At 45.7% G+C, this 11,720-nt stretch overlaps 1 protein-coding gene across 1 annotated transcript; it reads right to left on the bottom strand.

The window, feature by feature from the left end:
• Positions 1–8,571: 8,571 nt before the first annotated feature.
• On the bottom strand, positions 8,572–11,033 carry LOC127215493 (putative adenosylhomocysteinase 3; the record flags this gene model as incomplete). Its single annotated transcript, XM_051175919.1, has 4 exons — positions 8,572–8,588; positions 9,113–9,232; positions 10,778–10,856; positions 10,965–11,033. Coding segments are annotated over 4 exons (285 nt in total), but the record flags the coding sequence as incomplete, so codon positions are not given.
• Between the last annotated feature and the right edge of the window lie 687 nt (positions 11,034–11,720).

Below are 11,720 nucleotides of genomic sequence, written 5' to 3'. Positions count from 1 at the left end.
TTAGCAAGCAGCTCGCTTCAGCTGTTCCCCGCAGCTGCAGCTGCAGCAGCAGCAGCAGCAGCAGCAGCAGCTCGGCGATCTCGCCCGGGGCGACCCCAGCACAGCGCGCGCCCGGAGGCAGGCCCCGCCCCTCCGCTCCTATTGGCTGTGACTGCTCCCCTGCGACCCCGCCTCCGGTGTTGCTATTGGCTGATAAGCCAGTCAGAGGCGGGGGACTCTTTCAAGGAACATTTCCACCCCCTCGCACCCCGGCTTTCGCTGCGCTGCTGCTGGCAGCCTGGGACCGGTCGGCCGGCTTCTCCTCCACCTCTCGCCTTGAGGTCCCGGAGCCCAGGAGGCTCAGCTCCGCGCTGCCTTGCTCCTTTCAGGCTGTCCTGTCCCACTTAGCGGCCTTTCCCCTGCGAGCCCTAGTCTCCGCCCCCTGTCACACCGCGTTGCCACCGACCCGGACCCCCAATCCCAGCTGCTGCACGCCTCCCGTATCCCGCTTTGTCGCAGAGGAGGGCTTGTCCCTTTGGGATAGCCTGAGCCACCGCACCACAAACTTAGCCTCCGGGAAGCTTTCTGAAGAGAGCTGTTGGCAGGGAGAATGGGAGTCGCGGGGAGGGGGACTCACTGAGATCCCCGACGCCCTCGAGGGGCTGGCTGCTCCCTGTCATCTGGCCCCGCACGGGGCACCCTCGTGGTGCTCTGCCTTCCCCTCAGTGCGTAAAGGCACTTGCTTCTAGTCTAAGCCTAAGGTCTTGAGTTCGATCCCGGGGCCCCACTGGTGGAAGGAGAAAAGGGACTGCCGAAAATTGTTCTCTGACCTCCACAAGTACTCCGCCGGTTCCTCCCCCACTCCCACATATACAAACAATAAATACTACAATTAAAAAGGAAAGAGAAACAAAACAAAACACCAAAACCAAACAAACAAACAAAAACTAAGAGCTCAAGGTAACCGGGCAGTTGAAGGCTGTGGGTTCTGCCCTCTCCTGAATTAGACGGGCAGATCTGGCTTGACAATGGCTGAGGGGAAGGAGAGGGGACCAAATCGCTCTCCTAACCTGTTGCCTTGGGAAGACGGGGGCGGGGTGGTGGTGGGTGGAGGGGTGGTGGTGGGTGGAGGGGTGGTGGTGGGTGGAGGGGTGGTGGTGGTGGAGGGGTGGTGGTGGGTGGAGGGGTGGTGGTGGTGGAGGGGTCATTGAGTTGGGGGCTGTACCAAGCTCCTCACTACATGTTTTTCAAGTACCACACCTGTTTCTCACAGGTTATTTACACGAATCCGGTTTTTACTAATGAGGAAACTCGTAAGCGCAGAGAACGGCCTGGGATTCCCAAAGTATTATTTATATATTGCGTCTTGTCTCAGTGTAGTGAGTATGCTGCTGCTATGGAAGAACCCCGCTTTCATGGTTTACTACAGCATGGCCTCAGTTGCTGCGCTAAAACACCGCGGCCAAAAGCAACTTGGGTAGGAGAGGATTTATTCCATCTGACAGCTTAGAGTCCATTACTGAGGGGAGCCAGGGCAGGAGTTGAAGCAGAAGCCATAGAGGGATGCTGCTTACTGGCTTGTGTCTCACAGCTTCCTCAGCCTGCCTTTATACAACCTAGGACCACTTGCTCAGTGCTGTCCGTGAGTCAGCCCCTCCCACAGCAACCATCAATCAAGAAAAGCTTGCCCACAGGTCAGCCTGCTGGGACTTTTTCTCAATTGAAGTTCTATCTTCCAAAATGACTGTAGTTTATGTCAAGCTCACATAAAACTAGCTAGCACAGCTACTGCTCTTTAGGATCCTATTTATGACCATTTTTTTCTCTAGACTTTTTTTTTTTTTGGAGCCTCCCTACTTCATCAGGCATGTTGCTGTCAAACAAACTTTGCTGGGATCCCAAACTGTGGTATTTTTCTTCTCCTTAGGACAATGCTATTATCCCTCCTTTTCTATGTCTTAGGGACATGGTCTCATAGCATAGCCCAGGATAGCCTGAAACGATGTAGTCAAGCTTAGCCTCTAATGTTTGGTCACCCTGCTACATCCTCTGAGTACCAGGATGACAGACATGAGACACCATACACATCTCCATCCCATTCTGCCTGTGCGTGTATCTATGCACCACATGCCTTCCTGGTACCCATGGAGGTGAGAGGAGACAGATCTCCTGGCACTGGAGTTACAAATAGTTGGGAGCTACCATCTGGACCCTAAGAATTGAACCCAGGTCTTCTGCAAGAACACCCTGTGCTCTTAAAGCCAGTGTGCCTCCCTCACAATGCTTTCTCCCTTAGCTTTGTTGGTAAGATGGCAGGGAAAGAGGGAGCACTTCATTCCTTAGAAATTTCTGGATACTTTTTTGGTCCCCAATATCTCACCAATCTTCATTCTCAGGCCTACTCCACTGTGGATGGAGCTAATTTGGAGGGCCAACCTTGTGGGGGTTTTTGTTGTTTTTTGTTTTTGTTTTGTTTTTTGTTGTTGTTGTTGTTTTTGGAGTTAAGGTCTCATGTAGCTCAGGCTGGTTTCAAACATGGTTTAACTGAGGATGACCTTGAACTCTTGATCTTCCTGTCCTCAAAGTGCTGGGATTGCAGATGTGCACCACATCTGGTTCTTCATTAGCTTTTGCACACCACATTTCTGTATGTTCAACACAGGGGTTCACAATCCATGTGCTACTGGCATTTTGTACAGAAAAAGCATTTGTTATGGGAGAGTGTCACATACATTTTAAGCTTTTCAGCAGAACTTTTGGCTGCCCCTGAAATATGCCAGGTGCACTTTTCCCTTAGTTATGACAACCAAAAATCTCTTTTAAACATTGCAATATGTCCCCTGGGGAGCAAAATCTCCTTTTGCAATACCTTGGCTTTGCAAATAAATTCATGTGAATTTCCAAGAAAATCTTTGGCTCAAGGTACAAAGTATTTGATTTTGGAATTTTTTTTTAGAGCATAATTTGTTAAACTCTTTAAAATGTACAATCTACATTAAGATTCACAACCCACGCCTGCTAGTTTATCCCTGCTTTAGTGTGACAGACTTGCTACAGCACAGCCCATTGGCTTACTAAAAAGAATTCATTATCTACCTCTCCTGTACCTCTTTTTTAAGCAGCCAGAGCTCTCGGACTGACAGTCCCAGAAAAGTTCTCCTGTGAGCCCTGGCAATTGGTAAAATCCTCACAGACACTAGTTTTGAGGCTTTCTTCCTTTTTCTGCTTATTCCCAAGGCAAAGGGCAAAGACTGATCTATTGGGAGTGGGATTGAGGAGGCCTCCTCTGGCTTCATCTAAAACAACTGCTGACCTCCATCTTGGCTTTGCTTTCAGAGATGGGACTTGCAAATTTGAAGACTGCAAAGAATCAGAAGGTGATTTCTCCAAGTGGATTGGAAAACAGTAAAGATCACATATCTATCTACTCAGTACAAGCCCAGTCAGATGTTCAGAACTTGTCATACGTGTCCAGAGAAAAACTGGATGAAGCCACAAGAAACTTCAATCATCTGAAAAACTTTACGTAGGCCATTCGGCTTATTTGTTCACAAATGAGTGACAATCACAAATACCAATGGCCACAGAGGCACCCAGCAGTTTACCTGGGAGACCATTTGTCAGGCCGGTCTATGTCTTTTCCACTTGCTGAGATGTTGCCAGTCTTTTAAACTCTGTACATGCAGGGCTGTAATGGCTCGGTGGTTAAGAGGGCTCACGTTCTTCCAGAGGACCCGAGTTCAGTTGTTTCCAGCACCCACACCAGGTGGCTCACAACTGCCTGTAGGTCACTGGCTTCCACAGGCACCAGCACTCAGCACTCACATACCCACACAGATCCAGAATTAAAAATAAAATCCTAAAAAAAAAAAAAAAAAAGAAAAAAAGAAAACTCGGAACACACACAATATACTACCAAGTTCTCTTGTCCCAAGGCTTTATTTCCAAACTGGGGCTTCTAACAGAGGGTTGATGGTACAAAGATGAATAATTAGAGATAAAACATTTAAGCACTCTAATTCACAAAAGCAAAATACTTCGTTAAATAGATAGTAAGTACCTGGCCCTAAAACAGCTTAAAAAATAAGATGCAGGAGGTCTTCCCAATTCCCTTATTTCTGGTGGGTTACTAGACAGACAGGATGATAAAGAGCACATTTGGCACAGGATGCAACAGAGGCTGTGGGGCCCTAGTCTGGGACCCAGAACTGGAGGTTATGAAGTAACCAGTATGTGCCAGTGTCTTTAAGCAATGTCCTCCTTTTGTTTTTGCCTGTGTCTGTGCAGATCATGTGCACGCAGTGCCTGTAGAGGGCGTTGGATCATCAGGAGCTGGAGTTACAGACGCTTGTGAGCCAGCATATGGGTGCTGGGAATTGAACTTGAGTCCTCTGGAGAGAGCAGCCAGTGCTCTTAACCATGGAGTTATTTCTCCAGGGCCTACTTTAAACAGTATTTTTTATACATCGGGCTAATAAAACTGAACATAAAGCATTACAGTTTATAAGCAAGTAAATTATAAGAAAAATTACCCCCCCCCATAACAAGCTTACAAATAGTTGAGAAAGAACAGGCAACCGTTCGTGGTCTAGTTTCTAATTTAGAGATAAAACTCTTCCTGGTCCCCCGCCCCCCTTTGGCTGGATACAGTCAGATTCCGGGTATTTAGGATTTTTTGGTCCCAACATAAGGGCAGCACAGTGATGGGAGATGTCATTCTGTAAATATAGTTTTCTTATTGGCTAATGAATAAAGCACTGTTGGCAAATAGGAAAGAAAGATAGGTGGAACTAGGAGACAAGGAGGCCTCTGGGAGATGTAGTAGAGGAGAGTCAAGATGTAGACACGAGAGGAAGAGGTCCGGATCCTCTCTCCGTAAGATAAGACCACGTGGAAACACTTAGATTGATAGAAATGGGTTAATATTTAAGACAGAGCTAGCCAACAAGAAACGCTAGTAACTGGCCAACAGTGTTATATCCAATACAGTATCTATGTGTATTTGGGGCTGACACGACTCTGGGACCCGGCTGGTGGGTAAACTGTTGCTAACAGCACAGTGGTATTGGTGACCTAGATCCATGCTTTATTTATTTATTTTTTAAAATGGTAACTGACCTACAGTCCTATCTCAAGAAGGTGTTGGTTCTGAGAAGGTGTGTGTCAAGGTTAGGTGGTGGGGGAGGGACAAGGTACTCATTAGCAGGGTCTCAGTGTAAAACAATCTCAGAAGGCAATGGTTCACTCAAACATGGCTGCTGGTGGTGGCATCAGCTGTTTACACCTTTGTGTATGGCAGATAACCTTGCACGTCTGCTGCCCAGATACCTCTCATCTCTGAGTTCCTAGTTCACAGATGCAAGTGGTATTCTCAGGACACAGATCAGTTTTAAGAATTTTTATTTATTTTTTTTGAGATTACATAGTCATTATTGCTGATCTAATACAATCACTTAGACATAAAATTTCCAAGAGCTTCCGAGAACTGGTGATCCTTAGAGGTCTTGTTCCTTTCAGTAAGGTGACAGGAAGAACTAGATGATTATTTATATATATATGTATATATATATGTGTATATATATAGTTTAGGCTTATCAATATATAATTTGCTGGTGTTACCTATTTTCTTTCCATAATTTTTCCTTATAAAAGTTTAATGCAATAATGCATTCTGATTTTTTTTTTAAACCATGACAAAGTTAATTCTGAGGAAACCACAGGAGCAGCAATTTCAGATCTGTTCAGAGAGAAAGCCAAGCAGCAAAGAAAAGCTTTGCAGGAGTGTGTGGCATGGGGGGGTGCTCCCCTGTGGAAGGGCACATGAGGAGGGAGAGGAGGGCAAGAGGGAAGGTGGCCCAGAGGAATTTTAACAAGAAAAAGGGAAACAATGTTTCCACTAAGAAAGCAAGAAGACCGTGAAGAAGTAGCACACATTTCGTTGTAGATGAGAGGTAGTGTCCCCATCAGCCAGGGCCACATACCCAGAGATAATCGGTCTTCTTCTTACCTCCGGGAGCTAGGATTCACCCAGAGGAAGTGTTGGAATAAGAAGATGTTCTGATTTCGTTAGAGGGAGCAATGATTTGGTTCTAACAGGACCAAAATTAGACAGGAGTCCTGGGCCACCTTCTGTCTTTATTCCACATTCCCCACAAGCCCCTGGACTGAGGATTTGACCCGGGGTGGGTACACCGTAGCTAATCAAGTGTCCTGCCACCGACTTAGCATCCCTACTTCGGTTGCTTTCAATGGTTGATGACACAGCAGTCTCCAGAGAGAAGGGTAGATGGTCGCTTGCAACTCATAGTCAAATACCTCACCGCGGCCAGACACAGTGCAACCCACCTTAGAGACCCAAGTGGCTCCCTTCCTATTTCCAATGGGTCTCTTCACCATGGTTTGACAGAGTGTACTCTGTAAGTACCACACATAGGAAGCTCTGTGGAGAGCAAGGCTTTGCTGGAAACCAGCAGGTTAGGACTTGAGGCCCATGTATATAAAAATTAGAGTCCAGATACCTGCCTAATGGAATCCGCCCTGGACATAAGATTGAGGCACAGATATCTGAATTTTTTGCTAAAGAGACCCACTTAAGAGCTAGCTAGGCATGGTAGTACACACCTCAGGAGGCACGGCAGGAGGATCGCCGTAGGTTTGAGGCCAGCAAGGGTTACAGAGTGAGACTATTTTAAAACAACAACAAACCCCAACACAATAAAAACAGAGATGGTAGTGGGAGAGTGGGATACGATAAGCTATAACACAAGTGTGAATGAGTAAAACAGAACTTAGTATCTTTGTGGCCTCTTTAGCCTCTATGGTCTTCGGCATAAAAGAGAATATAGCCACAGATGATGCCCTGTGAAGAATTTATTTTCGGGCTGAGCCTGAATACCATCTAATACGGCAAAGGTCTGTTTCTATCTTCAAGAACAAGGACACCACTCCCAGGCTAGCTCCCAGGGCATCTGAAAAGGCCAAGTAGAGATGGGGAGAGCAGGGCGTGAATCCATGTGTCTTCTGTTTGAATGACCTTGGTCTTGAGACTTTGAAGCACAAAAATATAAGAAATACACAGGAAACAAACATGAGGCTTTAAAGTAGGATGGGCCATGAGAGGAACTCATTTAACCCAGGACCCAAGGGCCACACAGGTTTTAATTTTTGAAAACAATCGATCCCAATGGAAACCTTGAAACCAGTCAGTTCGCCTCCAAAGGAAATCTAAATCTTGGGTGGAACGAGAAATTTCACATTGTTTACATTACTAGTTTTTTTATAATGATGGGAGTTACTTAAGTTACTCCCTGAAATAGAATCCTAAAACAGAGGGGGCCAGAGCATAAAGATACAGCAGCAGCAGCAGCAGCAGAGAAAGATGAGATACGGGACTGCAGATTCCCACTTTTCCCTAGAGCAACAGCCAAAGGCGCAAATGCCTGATGAGGCTCAAACTAGCTCCCATCCCCTTCCCTGGCATCTAGTGACTGAGCCTAGGGCCTTATACATGCAGGACCTGCTTCACCACTAGGCTATACCCCGGTCCTCACACTGCTTTTCATCATGTGGATACAGATGACAGAGTTTCACCTGTCTTTGTAGGTAGGCCATGACGTCTGTCCTGGAAAACAGACTTGCTTTTCAGGATGACAAGCAGGATCCTCCAAAGTCTCAAGCTTCCAAATCTCTAGCAAACATCTTTGCCAGCTCAGTTCCAGAAGAAGTTTTAGGAAACACTATCCACATGAAGCTCTCTTTTTGAGACAGTGTCAGTCTAGAGGGGACTTCCTAGAAAACGGCCCAGTTAAATGACAAGGAAGCAGAACTATGGGTCCCAGTGAACTGGTCCCCTACTTCCTGAGCAGAGTTTAGTGGGGCAGAGAGCAAAACAAATGCCTGGCCAACACCAGAGGTATTAAGACTACGGAGGCACACCCCTCTGGAACCGGGAAGCATTAAAACGAACATAATATTCAAGGAACAGAAAGGAGTCCTGGGTAAGAAGAGAGAGCCCAGTAGGCACAGACACAGGCACAGCTGAGTTCTGGGTAGCTTACAAGACCTTACATAAAACTCCGAACCTCACTAGCTTTTTTATATAAAGAAGGCAGTGACAGGAACTTTCAAGACCAAATCCAGGCCCTGTTAAGTCAGTGGCTTCCAAAAAAGGCCTCACCTGGGGAAAGACCAAAGCTTTGAGAAAGGCAGCTGCTGAAAATGTATTCCAGGAAAACCCCAAGTAACAAGGAGTCTGGCATCCCTGAACTAACCTGAGCCTGGAAAAGAAAAATGGCCATCATTGAGGATTCCATCAACGGGCACCGACGTGAATGATGCACTTGGAACGATTATTGCCCATTTCTTTCTTCCAGCCTGTCTTCTGTGGCTCTCAGGGCCCCAGGAGTAGTAACCACACTCTGGGCCAAGGCTACAGGCACAGGATTCTAGATTTTAATAAATAAATAACCCAACACATAGGATGTAGCACGGCGGGCAGCTCTGGAGGAGGAGCAGCTTGTTGGGTTCTTCCTTGGATAGGTAGTGGAGAAAGGGCTTGGTTCTTCTATTCCTTAAAACGCCTTCTGTCTTGCATTACAGGAACTTAATACCTGGAGGGAAAAGAAAGATGAGCTGATGCTATCAGCTGGCAGCCCACAGGTGAACAGGGAGACAGGGCTTTCTAGTGTATATGCTGAGGATAGATAACCGTGGGCTCCTTTCACGCCAGTGAAAAGGCCATGGACCAGCAAGAAGGCTCACTGGATAGAAGCACCTGCCAACAAGCCTGCGTCTCCCAGGACTCACACGGCAGGAAAACTTACTCCCATAGGTTGACCTCTGACCTCCACATGTGTAATATGGCACATGCACCCTCCTCCACACACACATAAACACACACTCACAACATAAAGAAGGGGAAAAAATGTAATTTTAAAGGCTAGCATGTGCATGGGGGCAGACGTATGGCGTATGTTTAAAGAAGATCTCAGTTTTTTGAGGCGGGAGACCTGGAGGAAATGCGCCATTTTTCTGAGTTCATATAAAGGTATGTGTGGGAGTTCAAGGGGATGGCTGGACTGCCCAAAGCTCTTCACTGCCCAGCCTTTCTCTGCTTTCTGCAGTAATTAGGCACCTGTAGAATTAGGCTTGAAGGGCCCATTCTTGTTGAGTCCCAGATACTTGGCTTGTTTGTCTGTCAGCTCTGTCAGGTGGGCATCAAAGGTGGGCAGGTGTAGGCTTGCCACATACTCATCTGCAAAGACCACAGAAGTCAAGGGATAAGCATTCATGTCTCCTATCTGGCTGATTTCCTTAAGCTAGGCCTTAAAAAGTTGGAAAACAAGGTTCAGTTCCTGGAGATGATTGGGAAATGCTTGACTTTGGCTTATACGCCCTCAAATCTAAGGAGTGACTCCTCAGCTTCCAGTCCAGTGACTTTAACAGCCAAATATTTCTTTCAGTAACTCCATCTACCCTGAAGCTTTTCCCTCAGAAAAGAAATGAGAGGAATAACGGGAACAGAATGGACTTTGAAATGGGAAGCTTCACCTTTAGTTTTGTCTTGATGTCTATATTACACTATGAAAATACTAGAAATACTATACTATACATTCCAGAAAAAATTAACATCCAAGTGAACTGGGAAGAATACCTAAAAACAAACAAAACAAACAAACAAAAAACCTGGACCTGTGTAATTTGCCTTAGTAATTTTACAACCTTGTATCACTGTTTTTTTCAGCTTCATTATATACCCAAAGAGATAAACTGCTCTATTCATTCCATACCCTTCCAAACTGTGGTAGCTTTGTTTTGTTTCCTTGTTTGAGACAGTGTTTCTGTGTAGTCCTGGCTGTCCTGGAACTTGCTCTGTAGACCAGGCTGTCTCAACTCATAGAGATCTGCCTGTCTCTGCCTCCTGAGAGCTGGCATTAAAGGCCTGTGCTACCACCTTAGATCCATTCAAACTGTACTAAGGGGAAATACGGCAACTTGGCAAAAGTCATCGAGCAGAGCCAGAAGCTGACTTATTCCCTGAGCTTATGTCACCTAGGTGCTTGGGACAGGCTTTTTAAAAATTTAAGACAGTTTAATGTTTCTATTATACCAATCACCTACATAACTAACTCTCTCTTTCTTTTTTTCTTGAGACAGGGTTTCTCTGTGTAACATCTTTAGCTGTCCTGGAACTCATTCTGTGGACCAGGCTGCCTTGAACTCACACAGATCCACCTGTTCCTGCCTTCTTGAGTGCTGGCCACCCCTGACCATAATTAACTCTTAACAGGAACCTGTATCCCTAAAAGAAGGGGCTATTTATCATCTTAGAACTGGAATAAGTCAGATATCACAAGGCTGAGATATTTTCTTTTGGAAAGAATAGTTTCTCCTTGAGATTTTTACGCATATGATACTCTTTTAAAAGAGAAAATCTTTAAAATTTAATTTGGTAGGCCAGGAATCCTAGATAGAAAACAGGAGTGAGTTCAATGCCAGCCTTGGCTACATTGTGAGACCCTGTCTCTCAACATAAATATACATGCAATGCAATAGGGCATAATAAAATAATTTCAGGCAGGTATTCTAAAATCGCAGCAAAATGCAAGAACTCTCTAGAAAACCTATGTGAGAATCACACAAGTCACCTCGGGAATAGAATAACCTCGACTCCTTAGTTCCTGTTTTATAAGGTAAAGATGTTTTCTCCCCTACCCCACAGGAAGTTAATGTCTCCAAGCTTCCTTCAGCTTCTGACGGATCACTGCTTTGGAGAGAATGGGAAGGAGGAACAGCTTACCCATTTTCTTGGGCAGCAGGTACACATCTTGCTTATAGCGACCCTCAGGAGCATTGTAAAGTTCTATCAAGGCGAGAGCCTAGAAAAGCAGAGACGGTGTACGCTGATGTGCTTTTCAAAGCCTCCACACCTGGCCTGTCTTAAGGATCCCCCTCCAGCCCACTACTGTTCCACCTGCAGAGCTTACCTGAGTGGTTGCAGTGATTGAGAGCACGAAGGTAGGCACTGTGGAGCAGCTTAGGTTCAGCAAACGGCCCTAGTGACTCAAAAAGTCATGGCAAAGGGGCATTAGGGCAGTTGCTGGCCTGAAGAGTGGAGGAAGGATGACTGCCAATTCCCACTTCTTCCTGAGTTATGTCTAACTGAGATTGTTAGACATAGCAGGCACTCAACTCAAAGCAATGAACTGATATTCTTGTATTTTTTTTTTTTTTTTTTTGGAGAGAGGTCTTGTGTAGCTTTGGCTGTCCTAGAACTTGCTATGTTAACCAGGCTGGCCTCAAACTCACAGAGATCCACCTGCCTCTGCCTCTCATGTTGGAATCAAAGGCACAGTCCCCCTGCCACCCAGCCTAAAATTCAGGCTTTAACAGATATAACAAAAGGAAAATTATGTATACTTATAGGGTTCCATGTAATGTTTCAAAGCAAGAGTACATGTATCTATTTCCTCAAACATTTATCATTTCTTTAAATCCTCTCTTCCAGCATCTTTAAATGTCAAGTTCACAATTGCTACCTATAGTTACAGTATGGTGATAGTATGCCCAAACTATTTACACCCTAGTTACCTGAAACTCAACATCCACTGATCAACGTGTCCGGACCCACCACCTCATAGCTCCAAGCTACCACTGTTTTTGTTTCTTGGAGATAGGGACTCACTATGTAATCTCAGGCTGGCCTGTAACTCTCTAATTCTCCTGCCTCAGCCTCCTGAATG

Source organism: Phodopus roborovskii, unplaced genomic scaffold (assembly GCF_943737965.1).
Source record: "Phodopus roborovskii unplaced genomic scaffold, PHOROB, whole genome shotgun sequence".
Classification (NCBI taxonomy): Eukaryota; Metazoa; Chordata; class Mammalia; order Rodentia; family Cricetidae; genus Phodopus; species Phodopus roborovskii.
This window is presented reverse-complemented; position numbering and strand designations above follow the sequence as displayed.